A 20,269-nucleotide genomic window follows, 5' to 3' on the forward strand; every position below is an offset into this window, starting at 1 on the left:
ATGTGAGTTGATTTAGAGAACCTTGTTCTCCTGGTGTCCTGCATTACTTCTGGGTTTTACACACTTTCTGCCTCCTCTTCTGCAGGGTTCCCTGGGCTTTGAGGGGAGGGATTTGATGAAGATATCCCATTTAGAGCTGTATGTTTCGAGGTATTTCACTCTCTGCATAGTGTCTGGCGTGGGTCTCTGTATTTGTTCCCACTTGCTGTAGGAGGAAGCTTCTCTGATGATGGCTGATCAAGGCTCTGATCTGTGAGTATAGCAGAATATCATTAGGAGTCACTTTATCAGTACTTTTTTTTTTTTTTAAGTAGACTGTTAGTATTTGGTTTTACCCTATCTAGTCTCTGGTTTGTGGTTACCCAAGAAGTGTCAGGTAGGGGTTCCATCTTGTAGAATGGGCCAAACATTGGTTGCTTACTCCCACAAGTTTTGTGCCACCATTGTCCTAGCATATTTTACAGGCAGGATAGCATTGTAGATCAAAGGTTTTGTGGGTGGGTTGGTGTTTACATTTCTCTTTTGGTAGCCTGAAGAATACCTGTACCAAAGACACTAGAATGTTCTATGTAGGCACCAGCTCGACCTCTCCATGTTAAATGAGTTCTGTGGGTGTTGTCTTTGGCAATTGGGCCCTACTGTCAGTTTGTGGAGAGCAACCTATTGTCTTGGCAACAGCCTGGGTTGTTTGAAGATTTCCATGGGACCCCTCTGGCCATCAACTCAATTGGATGTAACTCAGTCCTGGTACTGAAGCTTAGTTTGATGACAAGAGGCAGCCAGTTGGGACTCCATCTCCTTAATTATTTAGAGATTTCATAGGATTACCTTCATGTATTTTAGAAAGTTTCCACTGTCCTAGGTTTCCATACCACCCCTCAAATGCCTCTTAATTCTAGCTGCCTATCTCCACATTCCCTCCACCAACTGCATCTCCCTTCTCTCTCCCCACCTGATCTTTCCATTCCTGTACCCCTGTCATTTATTTAATGGCTAGTATTCACATATGTGAATACATACCATATTTATCTTTCTGGATTTGAGTTACTTCACTCAGGATGGTATTTTCTAGTTCCATCCATTTGCCTGCAAATTTCATGATGTGACTTTTTTTTTTAAACAGCTGAGTAATACTCCATTGTATAAATGTACACATTTTCTTTATCCATTCTTCTGTTGAGGGACATTTAGGTTGTTTCCAAGTGTCCTTGTGATAGGATGAAGTGTCCTTTGGGTATATGCCCACGAGTGGTATAGCTGGATCATGTGGTAGATTGATTCCAGTCCTTCTGAGGAACTGCCACTCTGATTTCCATAGTGATTGTACAAGTTTGCAGTCTCGCCAGCAATGAATGAGTTTTCTCTTATTCCACATCTTCAGCATGAGCTGTCACTTGTATTATTGATCTTAGCCATTCTGACAGGGTTAAAATAGAATCTCAAAGTAGTTTTGATTTACATTTCCCTGATGACTAAGGTGTTAAACATTTTTAAGTGTTTCTTAGCCATTTGAGTTTCTTGTATTGAGAATTCTCTGTTTAGATATGTACTCCATTTTTTAATTGGATTATTTTGTTTTTTTGATATCTAGTTCTTCATATATTTTGGACATTAGTCCTCTATTTGATGTGGAGTTGGTAAAAATCTTTTCCCATTTTGTAGGGTGTCACTTTGTACTAAGGATGGTGTCCTTTGCCTTACAGAAGCTTTTCAGTTTCATGAGGTCCCATTTATTAATTGTTGATCTTAGTGCTTGTGATAACAGTGTTCTATTCAGAAAGTCTCTTATGCCATGAGTTCAAGGCTATTCCCCATTTTGTCTTCTATCAGGTTCAGTGTGGTTTTATGTTGAGGTCTTTGATCTATTTCGAGTTGAGTTTTGTGTAGGGTGATAAGGATGGATCTATTTAATCAATCCAAATTAAAAAAATATTTTTTAGAAAATGTCTCACCTCTCACAAGGTCTTACTCCTGGTGATCTGGAACTGGCTGCATAGGCTGGCCTTGAACTTACAGAAATCTGCCTGTCTCTGCCTCCTGAGTGCTGGGATTAAAGGTGTGTGCCAACACTGCCCAACATATATGTATTAGTTTTAGAGACAAGTTTTGCTGCATAGCCTAGGCTAGTATTAGACTTGGATACTTGTCCAAGCCCTTTGCCCATTTATGATTATTGGTCTTGTTGTTGTTAAAATGCAGGATTTTCTGATGTATCCTGGGATGGTAAATACTGACCAGATAGGTAATCTGCAAATATTTTCTCCTGTTCTGTAAATTGTTTTTTTCAGTTTATTTCCATTGTATGCCGTATTATTTTTATTTGTTTATTTTTATTTGTGTGAGTGGGTACAATATATACTTACAGAGGCCAGAGGTTGACATCAGGTGACTTCTCCATCACTCTTATTTATTTATTTATTTATTTATTTATTTATTTATTTATTTATTTATTTATTTTATATGTGTTCTCTCACTGAACCTGGAGCTCATCAATTAACTTAGACTGACTGGCTAGCAAGGTTCAGGGATCCTCCTATTTCCACTTCTGAGTGCTGGGGTTCTAGGACCATGGCTACCATACTTAGCTTTTGTGTAGTTGTTAGGCACCTGAGCTCAGCCTCGTAGCTGTGCAGCAAGCACATTGCCCACAGCTTGCCAGGCCCTGTGTGCAGAAGTTTTAAGGTTTTACATATCTCATTTGCCTATTTTTACATTTAATTTTGTAACTAAGAAATTATGAAAATAAGTGTCCTGAAACCTTATGCTTTCTTTGGGGTGTTTTATAGTTTTAAGTCTTTATTTGATTTATTTTGAGTTTACTCTTATGTATGGGTTTGAGGTTCAACTTTATACTTTTTGTGTGTGGTGATTCAGTTTTCCCAGCACTGTGTGTTGAAGACTGACCTTCGCTGTGTATCCTTAGAAGCTTGATGAAGACCATTTGACCATATATACAAGGGTTTGCTCCAGGACTTTCTTTACTGCTTAATGTCTTAGATGTGTCTTTATGCCAGTACCATACCATGTTGGTGATTGGGTTGTGTGTTTTAAGATAAGAAATGTGAGACCTTCAACTTTGTCCTTTTTCAAGGTTGTTAAGGATGTTCAGAGTCCCTTGAGAATTTGTATGAATTTTAGGATTCTTTATTTTGTATTTCAGGTATGGTTGTCTTATTGTAAAGCTCAGACTTAATATATAGCCCAGGCTGGTCTTGAACATGATATTCCCTGCCTCATTTTCCTAAATTCTTGGATTATAGGAGTGTGCCACCATGCCCAATACAGAAAATTTTCTATGTCTGATTTTTGTAAATGCTATCAGGATTTTGTTTTGTCTTAAAATAGTATCTTCCACTGATGCCCAGGCTGGTGACAAACTCACGTTCTCATGTGATCCTCTTGCCTCAGCTTCCCATGTTGCTGGGACTATAGGTGAATGCTACCTGTCAACCTGAGATTTTGATAGGGAGTACATAAAACTGTCAGTAATATCGATGTATTTTAAGTGTAGGAGGATGACAGGGGAGAGTGGAAAGCTGAGACTAAAGAAACGTAAAGGCTACAGTGAATCACAAGAGGAAAGAAAGACTGTAGATCCTGGTCACCAGGAGAGTGCCAAGAGCTGCCAAGTCTTTAGGGACAAGGGTCTCAGACCTGGGCCAAAGCTGTACTCTGGCCAGGAAGTATTAAGAGTGAAGGATTCCAGACTCCCTAGGCCTACATAAGAGCTTAACAATGTCAAGGGCTGAGGATCCCTCCCTCAGGCTTTCCTGGAATTCAAGCCAGCCACCAACTGAAGAGGCCGATTCCCTAGGCCCAGAGGCTTGCACAGCTGCATTGTGTTGCGCCCACCCGCTTGCTGCCACGCCTCACTATCCCTGAGTGTTGAGGGAAAGAAAGTGCCGAAGACCAACACTTGAAGAGCTCCATGCCTGACACGGTGTCACCTAGTGGAACGGAAGGACTGACGGCCAGCTTGTTTGACAGTGTCACTGTTTCTCCACTTAGTTTTGTCGATGTTTGCGTCATGCAGCTGAGAGATCTGGTGTGAGGTGTGTATTGTGTGGAATCTCCTGGTGAACTGATCCTCCTGTCACCATGTAGTTCCTTCCATTGTGTCCTGTCATAGGTTTGGGGTTCAGGAGCTTCTCTTTTGTCCGGGCCATCTCTTCTGTCATTTTCATCCTGGTAGGAATTCAGGTCTAGAACTGCTCTAGCTGGATCCTATTTTATCCACCAAGCATGTCTTTTAATTGGAGAATTGAATCCTCTTATATTTAAAGTAGTTGCTATTACTTGGTGATTTTCTGTTTGTCTCCCCTTTCTTCTCTTGCTGCCTTCTTGATCTTTCTTAGTGATGCGTTTAAATTTCTTTCTCATTTCTTTTTGTATGCATTGTGTAGTCTTTGGTATGGCTACCATTGAAATTACATAAAACATCTTGAAGTTACAACCATTTACTTTAAACTGATAAGTTTCTGATAAATTAACTTTTTTTTTTTTTTGTTTGTTTGTTTTTTTTTGTTTTTCGAGACAGGGTTTCCCTGTGTAGCTTTGCGCCTTTCCTGGAACTCACTTGGTAGCCCAAGCTGGCCTCGAACTCACAGAGATCCGCCTGGCTCTGCCTCCCGAGTGCTGGGATTAAAGGTGTGTGCCACCACCGCCCGGCCCCTGATAAATTAACTTTTATGGCCTACTTTATTTCTCTCATATTATATTACTCATGATACAAATTGCCACTTTTTATTGCATATAGACTTGTAGCTACTTTTTGTTCATCTTTGAAACTTGATGTCGAATTTTAAAATGATGTGTGCACCCACATGACAGTACTACAGAGTCCTGTCTCTGTACTTGTGTATGTGCCTTTACCTGGGAGTTTTGTGTTTGTGAGCTTTGTGTTGCTGCTTACTGTCGTTCAACTTGAAAGACTTCCTTTAGCGTTTCTGCCGAGCAGCTCTGATGCCATCTTTGTTTATCTGGGACAGTCCTAGTTTCTCCACTTCTGAAAGACATGTAGTGTTTTACATTACGTCTTTTCCTGTTATCACGTGGGCTGTGTCCTCTTACCCTCCCAGCCTCCAGTGTTCCTGCTGGGCAATCGCTGATGGCTGCTGAGTGCTCTCTCATGCTGCTTTCTGGAGTTCTTTGTGACCCTTGACACTGGCTATTGTGTGTTTTAATGTAGGTCTCCTGGGCTGAGTCCCAGATGGAGGTTGTTGAGCATCATGGATTTGTCTGTTTATGTCCTCAGAATTGTTAGTTTTATTTCTTCCATTGAGTTTTCTGCCCTTCCCTTGTTTCCTGTACTCCTGAGATTCCCATAATGCATCTGTTGTTCCATTTGATAACCCCCTGTAAGTCTATCAAGGCTCTCTTTACTTTCTTCATTTACTTATTTCCCCTCCTTAGAGACAAGGTCTCACTTTGTAGCCCAGGCTGGCTTTGACCCTGTGATTCTCCTGCCTCAGCCTCCCCAGTGCTGGACTAATAAGCATATGTCACCATGCTCACCTCTTTTACTCTATTGACTCAGAATTTTATTTTATTTTTATTTTATTTTTTGAGACAGAGTTTCTCCGTATAGGCCTGACTGTCCTAGAACTTGCCATGTAGACCAGGCTGGCCTCTGCCTCCTCTTACTCATAAGTGTGGGATTAAAGGCATGTGCCACTACACCCTGCTCCTGACTCAGTGTTTCAGACACCTTGACATGGAGTTTGTTGGTTCATTCTTCTGCCTGGTAAGCCTGCTTTGGACTTGTAATGAGCTTTGACTGTTCGTCCACTTCTCTCTGTGGATGTTCTCACTGTCCACTTCTCTCTGTTGATGTTCTCACTGCGCTGGTGCAGTGCACACTTCTTTCAGATGTCACCACATGCTCTCCCAGTTCGTGGAGCATCCTTACTGTCGGGTACTGGGTATCCTGTGTCAGTTCACATACTCTTCTTCTATAGGGCTACTTCTGACATTTAACTTTGACTGGGTCATGTGCCCCCCGGTTTTTGTTTGTTTGTTTGTTCTTGTCTCCATAGGAAAGGAGTCTGGAGCTTTCTCTTCACTGTTACACTGACCATAAGCTCTCTAGTGCTCTCTGGTGGAGTAAGCTTTTTCTGGGGCCTAATTTAACTTTTTCCTATAATTTGTGAAAAAGTAATAAACTCTGAGCTCAAATGTACAGGTCGTAATTGGACCTGAGCTCTATTCCTCAATTATTATGAATGATAATAATAGCTCATGTTTCTTGATGTTATAATCACTTAACATAGATCATCTCATTTAATCTTTGCAACAATCCCAGGAGGTAGATGTTGTTAATAATGTTGTTCATTCTTGTAGGGGAAGAGCCTGGGGCAAGAAAAATCAAAACAACAGAGCAGCGTATTCTTGGTGGATACCAAGCTTGTGGTCACTGTACTAATTAGATGTTCAAAGTAGTACAGCACTTCTGGATATTCTGCACATTTGGTGCCACATTTATTCTTATTTTTAAACATGTACGGATATTTTGCCCACATATATATTCGTGCTCCAAGTGCATACAGTACCCACAGAGGCCAGAAGAAGGCATCAGATCCCCTGTAACTAAAGCTACCAAAGGTTGTGAGAAGCTGTGTGGATATGCTGGGAATCAAACCTGAGTCCTCTGCAAAAGCAGCAGTGCTCTTAACTGCCAAGCCATCTCTCCAGCCCCTTGCGTTCATTTTTTTTAATTAAAAAAGTTTACATTTGTCACAAGGTCAGAAAGCTATAAGACCTCAAGGCTTACACCACATCGACCCACTTCCTTCAGCATTCTCCTAAAGGTTGCACAACCTTCCTAAATGACACCACCAGCTTGGAACCAGATGTTCAAACACATGAGCTCATGGTGTGTATGGGAGGGGTGCATTACACATTCAAATCACAATACTCCTAACAATACCACTGCTACCTAATAGCTCAATGGGCTGGCGGCCAAGCCTTTGGTGTAAGCCTTTGGGGGGTCTGATCTTAACTTGGGAAGGTATGAGTTCTGGCTTCATCTTTGACTTGTCTCACCTGTTGAAGATAGAGCAGAGGTAGCCTTGCAGGTGATACTGATGAAATATTTCTCAATTGATCACATACTTGCTTTGCTTCCTTTTCATTTTCCTAGTTCTCCGTTTATTCTGGAAATGTTGTCTTGACAAATTTCTGTACATCAGGACAATACTGGAACAGCTCCCTTGTTCAGACGGATAATCTGCTATTTGAGGATTGCTGACTTGATCCAGTTTTATCTTCCTATAAAACTTTTTAAGTCCACTAATGTCTGATTAGCTCACCAGCTAAGTGATGCTCATGTATGACCCTGGAACAGAAGGACAAAATATGCCAAGCTCCTCCTCACAGAACTTATACTTCCTTAGCCTGTAGTGCTAGCTCTAGTCTTCATTTTTAAAAGAATATTTACAAGTGTTTGGGGTCTTTGTTCTGTTCCATTAATATCTAAGACCACATGAAACAATTGAATGATGAAAAAGATTACCTCTAACACATAACTGAAATCAAGCTGTTCTGTCTGCTGCTGCTGAGGCCAAACTCCACTTTTTTTTCTTTCCCAACATTTATTTATCTTGGGAAGTGGGGCAGGGAAGAAGATACCTGTGTGTCACAGCACTTATGTGGAGGTCAGAGGACAACTTGCAGGAGTCAGTTCTTTCCCCCTATCATGTAGGTCCTAGAGAATGAACTCAGGTTTTCAGGCTTGGCAGCAAGTAACTTACTGATTAAACCATCTTGCTGGCCCTCATCACCTTTTGTTTTTTGTTTTTTTAGAATAATCAACTATACATTGATTATACAAAATAGCGTGTTTCAAAAAAAAACCCCACAAAATAGTGTGTTTCATTACATCTCCGTATAGTGTATTTTGATCTTATTAATTCTTGTTATCCTTTCTTATCCCTCCCACTCCAGCTGCACGACTAAGTACGTTATGTTAGGGTTGCTCACAGGAGCACAGGCACCTCATTGGTGGCTACACCATTGAAGAAAATGTCTTTTTCTCCTCTAGCAACGTTAACTGCCTAGACATACTTGGTGGAGCCCGGAGGTGAGGGTGATGTCCAATGGCTGAGCATTAGATCGTCACTTTTCTCATCACAGTGACCAGTTAATGAGCCTTTGTACTTACCACTGCCCACTGCAAAAAGTCCTAGCCAGAGCTGACAATGGCAAGAACGCTCAGGCCTTTGGTCCATTTGGAATTGACTTTTTTCTTTTCTTTTTTTGGTCCAAAGTGAGATTAGAAAAAGAGACAGTCTTGTTCAATTTGTATTTTTGGCATCTTTGTCAAAAGTTGTGTGGAAATATATCTAGGTCCTTTGTTCTATTCCATAGATTGTGTGTGTGTGTGTGTGTGTGTGCATTGTTTTCATTGCTATGGCTCTGTAGTATATCCTGGAGACAGGATTGCTCTGGCTGTCTGATGTCTTGTGTGTTTCCATATGAATTTTAAGCTTCATATTTCATTATTTCTTAACTGGGCTAGCTTATAACTGGTCTCTTTATGTCCATTTTCCATTAAAAAAATGAGAACCAGATTGCTTTACCCCTTGGGAAAAAAAAAAGAAAAGAAAAAAAAAGAAAAAGAAAAAAGGGAAAAAAGAAAAAAAATCTCTTTGATTCCCTGTTTCATGAAGTCCTCTTACTTTCCTCTGTTTGGCGCCTGCTTACCTTGTCTGTCCCACCTGTCCCATGTGAAAGGGATGAATGCTAAGTTAGTTTTCTTTTATCTGAGGCCTTTCACAAGTGATTCCTTTGTATTTGAGAATCTTTCCCTGTTATTTGGTCAAGTGGACCCTTGTCACTCAAATCTTGGTGCATATGCCATTGTCTTTTTTTTTTTTTTTTTAAATCACTTATTCTCTGTTTCTTGCTTGCTCCCTGCCCCTCCACACACACATACTTGAAGCATTCTCTGGCTTATCATCCATTTATCATCTGGCCCCTAACATTAGAATTAAATCACTAAATGGTTAACATTAGAATTAAGTCACTAGATGGTGGTGCATACGTTAACTGTGGGGATTGAGGCAGATGGATTTTGAGTTTGAGGTCTGGGCTACCTAGGGAGACTCTGGCCCCCTAAAAGGATATAACTACTGTAATTAACTGCTCTGTCTGTTGACCATCTTGCTGTTTAGCACCAAGAGCCCTTCAAGTATTGGGTGTGTGTGCCCATGTATATTAATGTGCCTGGAGTCTAGAGGTCTATGCTAGATGTCTTCCTCATTAGGATTTCCATCAAGCCTTATTTTTTGAGGCCGTCTATAACAGAACCTGGAGCTTATTAGTTCATCTAGATTGGTGGCCAGCAAGCCTCAGGGATTGCAGACATGCACCCCCATGCCTATCCCAGCATGCCTAGCTTTGTATGTTGATGCTGAGGACCCCAATTCAGGTCCTTACGACTTGTGCCATAAGCACTTTTTAGAGGGAGACTTGGCTCTAGTAGCTCCTTCAAGCACTTAAGTGAATACAAACAAAAATCTCTGAGAGAACGGCTATTTGATGGAAGAGTCTGTTGTGGATGGGGATGCACCACTTCCACACTTGGAGCAGTAGTGAATTTTAAGATGTAACTATGCTTGCTTTTAGTAGAACATTTCCTTTTGGTAGCTTAATTTAGATTTCCTCAAAATAGAGATATGGAATGGCTTTACATTTTTTATTTTAAAGTTAAATATCACTGGAAGTCCAGTTGAACTGTATAATGGGGAGGAGGATTTAATTTACAATGTAGCAGTCATACAGTCCCTATCAGTTTAAGAAGGGTTTGATTTTTAAAAATTTTTGGAAAAAAATTAATTCATCTAGAATTCTAGGATATTGAGTGATTTCAAGACATTATTAAACAAAGATTTCTAGTATATGCCTAACTGCTCTACTCTCTCAAAGCTCAGATGGGACTTAAACACAAGGGTCACAGTTAGTGACCCCCTTACTTTTAAAATGGGAAAATTTGGGGATGGTGGTCCAAAACTGCAAAGGATTTCTTCTTACGCTGTGTTCATATAGCATATGTGCCTTTTTTTTTTTTAAAGGTTGTGTGTTAGTTAGGGTTACTACTGCTGTGATGAAACCCATGATCAAGGCAATTTATAAAAGAAAGCATTTAATTGAGGCCTTGCTTGCAGTTTCAGACGATTAGTTCATTACCATCAGGACAGGAAGCATGGCTCTGAGAGCTCATATCTGATCTGTAAGTTGTAGGCACAGAGAGAGCAAGACTGGGCCTGGCATAGACTTTCAGAAGTTCAACTCCAGTGACACACTTCCTCCAACAAGGCCACAACTCTTAATCCTTCCTGAATAGTTCCACCAACTTCAGACGAAGCATTCAAACAGATGAGCCATAGGTTGTATGTCTAGTTCTTGGGATAAGCTGTAATATCTGGTGGGTTCTGGAGCTGCCTCCTCCAGGTCTCCCCAGACAGTCCTGTCAGACCTGTATATTGTGTTTAGAGGCCTAGGGCCTGTACTAGACCAACTTGCTTAACATAAGACAATATGTGAGGGGTTTTTGTTTTGTTTTATTATTTGTTTTCATAGTAATTTTTGAGTTTTAGCTGATTTGGTCAGGAAGGGAATTTGGCAGGCTTTTGACACATATGCACTAACATGAGCCTCCATTAACTGTGGTTACTGTGTGCCATGCACTTCATCATCTTTATTTACAGCATCCTCACAAAGTGTGTGCTCTTTCTCACTGCAGCCTTTAAGATAAGCCTTGAGGTTTCTCAGTAGATAACAATCCACCAGGATTCAGAACTCATCCTTACTGTAGCCACTGTGGAGGAAGCTAAAGCATTTTGACTGGGGGACCAAGGAGAACTGGAAGTGGAGGTGCATGACATATGGAGCCAAGTGAAGGAGGAGAGTGTGGTGGTATTGTTTTCCCCAAAATATTGTGTACCCTAATAAACTTATTTAGGGTCAGAGAACAGAACAGTCACTAGATATAGAGGCCAGAAAATGGTGGCACACACACCTTTAATCATAGCATTCCTACAGCAGAGATCCATCCAGATCTTTGTGAGTTTAAAGCCACACTGGAAACAGCCAGGCATGGTGACTCATGTCTTTAATCCCAGGAAGTGAGCCTTTAATCCCAGGAAGTGATAGCAGAAAGCAGAAAGATATATAAGGTGTGAAGACCAGAAACTAGAAGCTTTTAGCTGGTTAAGCTTTTAGGTTTTTGAGCAGCACAGTTCAGCTGAGGAACTGGCGAGGTGAGGTAGCTGTGGCTTGTTCTGCTTCTCTGATCTTCCAGCGTTCACCCCATTACCTGGCTCCAGGTTTGATTTTATTAACAAGACCTATTAAGATTCATTCTACAGGAGAGCATCATGTGAAACATCCAGGTTGGCAGGTGTGAGAGGCAGACTGGAGTCCAGGACAGTGAGGCTCTGGAGGCTGACTGCTCAGCTGCAGAGCTGGAACTACAAGGAAAAGGTGCTGCAGAGTGGTGCAAGTGGAGAAGGGGAGGGAGGGTAGGAACAGGGACTTAATTAGAGCTAAATGAGACTAGGAAGAAGCAGGCATCTGAGGACACTCCCAAGTGCTCCCTGCTCATTGGAAACACCCCTGCTTGGACCATGGGATGGGAGTAGTATTTTTAGGCATGACTCTGATTTCCATTTGTGTCTCCTGTTTCGTCTCTCCATGGAGAGTAGTGAATGTTCATATCCGTAAATGTCAGGACTGCTTTCTTGTTTTACTTGATTGGCACATCAGACTCTGTTCATATGCTCAGTTCTTATTTTGTTTCACGTACATCATGGCTGTGTGCCCACAACCTAAAAATGTGAAAGGGAAAACAGTTGCCAAGTAAAACTGGTAGGACAGCAGGATTTGAAAGGCTCCTCTTAGTCTCTTGTGGTGAGATTGAGCACGACAGATCAGAAGTTTGCTTTCTTGGAACATTGATCATTTCACAGAAGAAAACATGTTGCTTCCAAAACTCAGGTGTTCATGTTACCCTAATGTCACTTGTTTAAAATATTCTCAAGCCGGGCGGTGGTGGCGCACGCCTTTAATCCCAGCACTCGGGAGGCAGAGCCAGGCGGATCTCTTTGAGTTCGAGGCCAGCCTGGGCTACCAAGTGAGTTCCAGGAGAGGTTCCAAAGCTACACAGAGAAACCCTGTCTCGAAAAACAAAAAAAAAACAAAAACAAAAAATAAAATATTCTCATTTAGCTTTTGAAAAATTTCAAGGATATGGAAACATTTGTGTTAATGTTTGTGTTGTACATAGCATCCCAAATTTCTTTCTTTAGGGAAGTCCCAGGCAGCCCTTGTCCTGTAATTGGGGAAGAGTGCTCTGCCACAGCTGCAGGGACTGGCTGCAGAGACCAGTGTAGGACTATGACACTGGGGGGGAAAGGAGAATGGGGTTAATCAGGGCAGCTGTGCTGGTCTGTGAGAACCAGCACTGACAGGATCTGCCAGAGGCTAGATGTCTTCCAAGGATGTGTTTGGGTGGTGAATGGCAACTCACAGCAGGGCTCTAGGCTCCTCCACCTTCTGCAAGAGCCTTTCTATTTTATATAAGGTATTTGTTTTGTTTAGGGTTGCATGGAAGTACTAATTTAAAAAATAAGTAGCTGAAAAATGAATGTGTAGTTATTCCTTCCTAGTACGTAGGGAAACTAAGTCCCAAAGCAAGAGTATGTGTTTTCTGCGTCTCAGGTCTTTGATAGATGCCTTGGAGTGACCATTTGTGTTATTTAACGTTTTATGGCCACAGAAGTACTCTTTGGCCCTATTCCAGAGAAAACTGGAGCTGTTAGAAGTCTTGGCTGTTCACTTCAGTTACTCTTCCAAACACTTCCTTGTATTTCAATGTTAACAGAACCATGTGGTCAAGGATCTGCCTGGTCTGAGAGGCAGATTCCTCTTCCCATTGGTCCCAACATCTTGTAAGCTCAGGTTTCTACCTATTTCTTCCTGAGTGTATCTGAGCAGTTTAATCCTTTAGAGGTCTCTTGCCTTGCCATACATCTGGTAATCATAATGTTCAGTTCAGCTATATAATATAGCATAAACAGATTGTAGTGCCCAGCCCTGCGATGTTGTTTACTTTTGGCATCGCTGTGACCAAATACACACCTGCCAAGAGGCAACTTAAAGGAGGAGGAAGAATGTATTTGGCCTCATGGTTTGAGGGTATACAGTCCATCATGGCAGAGAACCATGGTAGCAGGCAGCTCCATGATAGTAGGACATGTGTCTGGGGCTCCATCTTAGTAGAGCACGAACCAGTGTGGAATAGGAAGCAGAGCCAGGCTGTAAACCTCAGGCTCCACCCTCAGCAGTCTACTCTCCAATGAAGCCCTACCTCCACATGCTCTGCATCTCCCCAGAGCAGTGCATCTGGGGATCAAGCATTCACATGAGGACAGTTCACACCCAGACCATAACACACCTTTCTTAGAGCCATGGCTGCCCACCATCTAGTGAATAAATCTTCTTCTGCAGGCAGCTTGAACTAGATGGCTCATTGCTTTTAAGACACCAGCAGAGCATGTTAGAGTTAGACAAACCAGTGTCTGAGCCTTTGCTCTTCCACTATGGCTGTGTGATGTTGAAAACATATACCTAACTACATTGGACTTTGTTTTGTTCTTTTTTTTCTCCCCAAGACAGGGTTTGTCTGTGTAGCTTTGTGCCTTTCCTGGAACTCACTCTGTAGACCAGGCTGGCCTCGAACTCACAGAGATCCGCCTGCCTCTGCCTCCCAAGTGCTGGGATTAAAGGCGTGCGCCACCACAGCCCGGCGGACTTTGTTTTTTTTTTTTTTATTGTTAATTGGAGGGTCCTGGACAGTGATGTCTAAAATGCACTTGCTGATAGGATTTGGTTTCATAACATTTATTTGTGCCAACTTTTGCCAGGACCTCAGGGCATAGTCCAGAAAGGTATAACCAGCCCCCCCACCAGTGAGTTACTGGTGAAAAACATCTATAGGGCCTAGAAGTCCTCCATCCCCCATCTCCTTCCACATGGATAGACTTATTTGTTATTATTTCCTAAATAAAATAATAATTATTTATGTAGGTTTTATATTATTGTTACATATGTTAGATATTATATGCTATCTAAGTATGAGTTAAAGCATATGGAATATATATAGATATATGCAAATACTATAGCATTTTATATTAGTGACTTGAGCATGTGTGGATTTATCTATTCAGAGACCCAATATCCCACAGATACTAAGAGACAAATAAATGTATTTCCCTTGACCAAGGCAGGATTTTTCTGGAACTCACTCTGTACACCTTGCTGACATTGAACTTGGAGATTTGACTGCCTCTGCCCTGAGTGCTGGGATTAAAGGTGTGCATCACCATCCCCGGCTTGAAGGTGGCCCCTCTATAGAGTCCCCAGTAATCAGAGCTGTACAATGAGGGAGTATCTTGTGAGACAGTAAAAATTGTGCAGAACATTTATTTAATGTTGTATGCTCTATAAAGACTTAGACACATGCCTTGTTCATGTGTATGATACACAAACTGTATCCATGTTACTACAGCTTTACCTGTGGGGTGTCTAGCTTGCCAACATTAGTGTTAACAAATAGGGCTTCTGGGATTTAAAGTTAGGCTGTTTTTTTTTTTTTTTTTTTTTTTTTTTTTTTTTTGCCTTGGAGTGTCCTATGTCTGCTACAATGTGATTCTGTCAAAAAGCTGTTGTCACCAGAAGGTCACACTCAGAGGCTTGTGAGGAATACTGGGGAAGGTGTTCCAGATCAGCCTGGTTGGTGGTAGTGTGAGTCAAGGAGGGGATCCAGACCCTAGATCTCCCTTACTCATCTGTCTGTTCCATGGGCCTGGTCATTGTATTTCCCTGAATTGAGTTCTGGGCTCTTCTATCTCTGTGAGACAGAGATAGCCACATGAAGAGCTTCACCTCAACCCAGAGCACCTTTGTAACTGTGAATACTGGATCACTTTTCTCCCACACCAGAGATAGGTACAGGCCAAAGGAGGTTCTTTCAGCAACCCTGTTATGAATATCTCTTTTTGTCAGTGCTATCCCAGGTGCTAGGAGTGTGGAGCTTAACTCCATGTGCACACTCTGCCGTGGTAGGGCCCTCACCCCCAGATATGTGGGAGAGGCATGTCAGATGCTGTAATGCCACACAGTCCATGGCAGAGAAGAGAGCCACTAACCATCCTTGATAGTTCAGAAGAAGCAGGTACCCTGGCAGCCACAGGGCAGCAGATTGCATACCTGGCCTGCCTGGGACCAACCAAGGAAGGAAGAGCCACAAATATCTGACTGAGTTTGGTGTTGGTTTTTTGTTTGTTTGTTTGTTTTTTGAGACAGGGTTCTTTGTGTAGCCTTAATGGTCCTGGACTAGCTTTATAGACCAGGCTGGCCTCAAACTCACAGAGATCCCGCCTGCCTCTACCTCCCGAGTGCTGGAATTAAAGGTGTATGCCATCACTGCCCAGCTAGTGTTTGTGAAGTTTTAACTGAAGAAACAATACTTCATAATCCAGGGGTTTTGCTTAATCTTATGGGCACAGGGTTAAAATAAGGTGGCAGCAATATCATTTGGCAAAGTACTCTGGCAGATTTTTAGGGTAGAATGGGATAAGAAAGTCCAGTTACTGATATGAGGGTTACAGAAATGCTGAAGGCCAGAGCTCAGGCAGTATGTGTGCGAAGGGTCAGTCTCCAGAACCTTCCTGAATTTATTTGTGAAAAAGTTGAGTGACTCACTGGTTTTTATTTGAGACGTTTTCCCCTCCCTTATTTTATAAAAATTTGCAATCCAAATGCTGAAGGTTTTCCGTCGTGGCAGGTTTCGGGAGGCAGCCTCAGTACACTTGCCAAATCTCGCCAGCCTGAGCTTTACAAACGGGTAAACATTTCTCTTTCTTTTTGGCTGACATCTCATTTCCTTTTTCCTCTATTCTGAAAGTATTACAGCGATTTTTGTACTTCAAGGAACTGACGTTATGCACCCAGTAAATGAATAATCACATAAAGGAAACCACTAATGATGGTGGCCCTGCAGGGTCATCTTAGCCGTGGCATGGTGGGTAGTGTGAACTTTGACTGTGGTACTGGAGCAGCATGTGCACTTGTGCCGGTGTGGCAGTTGGGCAGCACACTGGATTTGGAAGAATTGTTCCATTCCCTGGCTGTCCTCGAAAGGTAGCCTGGCTATCACCTATGTGTGCTCATTTATAACATGGGTCATGTCTGATCTTTGCAGCAGCAACAGCCTTGGGAAGATGAGGTCATTAGGCAGATCACAATAGAGCAGGTCTCATTTTCGCTGCAGAAACCCCACCCCACCCCACCCTACACAATTCTTAGAGGTGGGATGTGTTACGTGATTTGCCCGGGATCCTAGGTGCACCCTGGGTTTGACTTTTTTCTCTAGACTAATCCAGCTCCCAACCTGAAGTCTAAGCAGTCACTGCATTAATCAGACTTGCTGGAATGATCACATGGTTTTCTAGCTGCCTCCCCTGTTAGCTGCCGCTTGTCAGCAGCTGGCGGAGCTGGAGGCTGCAGGCCCCTGTCTGCAGAGAGCCTTTTACTTCAGAATATTGGGGGGTGTGGAAACCTCGCCTCTTTTTTTCTGCACTTTGCACCATCTGACTGACTAAATGGTTGTCCTCCGTACCAAAAAGGCCGCCATACAATCCAAGGAAATTGCCTCTGACTAGGTCATGTTTGCATTTGAAGAATTCAGGTATGTTCTGGATTTTCTCTCAGTCTGATGCTGGGTTTTTGTTCTCTAGGTTTTTGCTGTGTAATGACTGCTTAGGCTCTGGCTAGTTCTACACATGAAAAAGGGTTCTTTTCTGCATTTGGTGGGGTTTATCCAGGTGGTGAGGGTCAGGGGTGTTTACTGCATGGAAGTGCAGCATGGATAATTGGTTTGATCTTGTGTAAATTCGTGGAGGACCCCACCTTGTGCATCCTGTGAGCTGTTCTTGCTGGTGTAGAGTTATGAATACAGAATAGCTACTGTACATCCAGAATGAATCTTTTGCTATCTTTTGTTTTCTTCCTTTGTCAAACTCATGCTGTCTACTGCTGCTTTACAAAAAAGGGAACTGTAGCAGCTAGGGTGAAAAATTCTGCAAATGGATCTGCATGGCTGGGTTGGATTTGGCTCCGGTTTCCTGTTATTAACGCCGCGGCTAGGCTGCTTCCAGGGATATGCCTTGACAACGTTTGTTAACAGGGTGCTTCTTTCTGGGGCTCTTCCGCTCTTGTTATCATTAATGTTCCAGATTAGATCCTTTGTGACTTCTTCCTTCTGCTCCTCCATCTCTTCCCGGGGAATCTATCCCAGAGTCTGAATGTAGGAAGGGACATGCAGCAGAGACAGTGTCCACGGATGAGAATAAAGGAGGCAGAAGGAAGGCAGTCAGATCGTTCGGTGCCCATTTCTATGGACAAGTGTGTATGTGTGTGTCTGTGTCTCACAGCTCCTCCTTTTTTCCAACGGAATTCCTGGGTCTTAGAACTAGGCATAAATACCACGTTGACTGGCAGAGAGGGTGATTGTGTGACACCTCAGCTTTAACTTGACAGGCGTTTTTTGTTCCTTCTAAATGTTACTGCAATAGACATTGAACCTGTAAGAGAAGAACCAGCCAACCAAGAGAGTAGATGGAGGATCATTAGATTTCCACAGAGAAAAGTAAGCTGCAAAGAGTGTCTCCACCCTTTTCTCTAAACTTGATGCTTTGGGTTCTGGAAGTTATCCTTTGTTTCAGAGCATGTGTCTGCATTATTCTGAATGGAGTGGACTTGTGGTAAGGAAAGTCTTTCCATGTGACAACATGCCCTGATGACATGAGGCCTATACCCTTTCAGGGTGACCACACTCAGTGCTTTAGAATAGCTCCATTAGGGAACTATTTATTTAGTGTCTGGTGATGGAGTAGATGCACACTTAGGAATGAATCAGGAATCCTGGGTTCTAGTCTTGGTTTCAAGATTAGTCTTGCGTATCTGTAAGAGTCACTTAAGTTCTGGTCTAGTAAGATGAGTCAGCATATAAAGGTGCTTGCAGCTAAGACTGAGAACCCAAGTTTGAACCCTGCGACCCACATGGTGGAAGGAGAGAACTGACTCCTACAAGTTGTCTTTTGACCTCCACACACATGCACATACATACAAATAAATGTAATAACATTTTTTTTTTTTCCGGAGCTGAGGACCGAACCCAGGGCCTTGTGCTTGCTAGGCAAGCGCTCTACCACTGAGCTAAATCCCCAACCCCTAACATTTTTAAAAGTTATAGAAGTTCTATAAATTGTAGAAAGCTGCTGTGATGGTTTGAATGAGAATGACCCCTGAAGGTTCGTGTATTTGGATTCGTGGTTCCCAGTTGGTCCTACATTAAGAAGTGTGGCCTTGTTGGAAGAGGTGTGCCACTGAGGGTGGGTTTTAAAGTTTCAAAAGCTCATGCCGTTCTCTTAGCTTAAGCATTCTACTAGCTCGGTCTCTTTCTCTCTGCCTCTTTGCTGTGTCTCAAGATGTAAGTTCTCAGCTACTGCTCCGCTGTCATGCTTGCCTGCTGCCATGCTTCCCACCATGATGGTCATGGATTCACCTTCTGCAACTGAAAGCCCTCAGTAAACTTTTTCTACTTTAATTGCCTTGGTCATAGTATCTTATCACAGCAATAGAAAAGTAACTAAGATAGGTGTACTTCGTGAAGCTCAGATTTAGTTGATAGCATTTTTCTCTGGATGGAGTCAGCCTTTAATGCCTCTTTGAGCAGAGTTTTTAGAGTCCCATTTTGATTTGTGGTTAAGGAGGAAGGATATAGAGCAGCAAAAAGTGTTTTTACTGTGATAGACTCTGACCCAAAAGCCAAAACAGACTTGGTGGAAGGAAGTTAATTGAGAAGATGGCATTATGGAAAGTAGACTAGAAATGGGAGTTTGTTATTTCCTCCCTCAGGATTCTGCCCAAATTGGCCTCAAAGAATCTTGCTAGATACAACTGCACACTACTTTAGTACCGTACAGACAGATGATGTTCTTTACTCCAGGAGCTTATGTACCTGAGAACCTTGTGATGGTGGTGGGATGTCCTTGGGACTAGAGAGGAGTATGACAGTTTAGTTTAATTCAGGGTGGTTCTTACGATTTTAGAATCCCACAGAATCCTAGAGAGCTTATTGGGAATTCTGTGGCATTGTAAATAAAAAATTCTTATAGAACTTGAGAATCAGCATTTCTAATGAGTTCCCAGGTGATTTTGGTACTACAAGTTTAGGGACCAGACTTTTAGATCCATTGAATTAGGGAGAGCAGACAGATTTGACTATCACAGAGATGAGAAGGTCGAGGAAAAGGCAGAGATGGGAATCTGCACAGAAGACATCAGGAGCAGAGAAGCAGTTCAAGTTCAGCCCTTATTTGGCATCTACGGCTTGATGGTTCCAGAACTTCCCTCAGGATGCCATACATGAAGTAGAGGAGTGTGTGCATGACACTTATATTATCCCCCTGAATGCTGTAAATCACCTTTAAGTGACTTATGGGGCCAAATACATGTAAATGGTGTATAAGTTGCTATACTGTATTGTCCAAAGAATAATGCCAAGAAACCAGCCTGTACAGATGCAGACTCTCCCATATTTTTCTCCTCTTTCTTTTTCTCTTTTCTCTTTCTTTCTTTCCTCCTTTTTGTTTGTTTTTTGAGGCAGGGTCTCATGTTGAGTCCAGGTTGACCTCAAACTTGCTATGTAGCCAAGATGACCTTGAATTTTGATGTTCCTTCCTTGTCTCCCAAGTTCTTGGATTGTAGCCTGTGCCACCATGCTCAGCTTCCAATATCTTTGGTGTGAGTTTAGTTGATCCTTAGATAACCTGCTATACAGGTGGGTAGATCAGCCAGGTGTGCTTGTGAGGCTCTGCTATGGCCAGCACAGTTTGACACACAGCTCTTCCTTCTGTAGAGGTCTTGACGAACAGTGGTTTATAATCCTGCCACTGCCATATATTAATTACCTCCATGGCCATAGCAAGTGTCTAGATCTTAGTGTCAATTTTCTTATCTGGAAAATGGGGATGGCCATTCTTGCCAGAAAAATCTCTACTGCTGTCAGCATGAGATGGGATCATGTAAACTATAAATTATACTAGCCCTTTCTACAGAAGACCAAGGGACAAAAGAACACTGGGGCAGCTCCATCAGATTGTCTGCATGTGCTTTTAGGTCTCCTGTATGGACACATTTCTCCATA

At 42.3% G+C, this 20,269-nt stretch overlaps 1 protein-coding gene across 2 annotated transcripts in view; it reads left to right on the top strand.

Moving 5' to 3' along the window:
* The window catches only part of Evl (Enah/Vasp-like), a 150,524-nt gene that overhangs the window by 28,831 nt on the left and 101,424 nt on the right, over positions 1 to 20,269 (top strand). The window contains exon 1 of one of the 2 annotated variants that reach the window (XM_059280018.1): positions 16,631 to 16,747. The exons of the other annotated variant lie outside the window; for it this stretch is intronic. Within the exon in view, the coding sequence (XP_059136001.1) occupies positions 16,725 to 16,747 (23 nt within the window). The 5' untranslated portion in view covers positions 16,631 to 16,724. Of the gene's footprint in view, positions 1 to 16,630; positions 16,748 to 20,269 lie in introns of those variants that run through there. 2 annotated transcript variants of the gene reach the window in all.

The sequence above is a fragment of the Peromyscus eremicus genome, chromosome 14, assembly GCF_949786415.1.
Source record: "Peromyscus eremicus chromosome 14, PerEre_H2_v1, whole genome shotgun sequence".
NCBI classification, from domain to species: Eukaryota; Metazoa; Chordata; class Mammalia; order Rodentia; family Cricetidae; genus Peromyscus; species Peromyscus eremicus.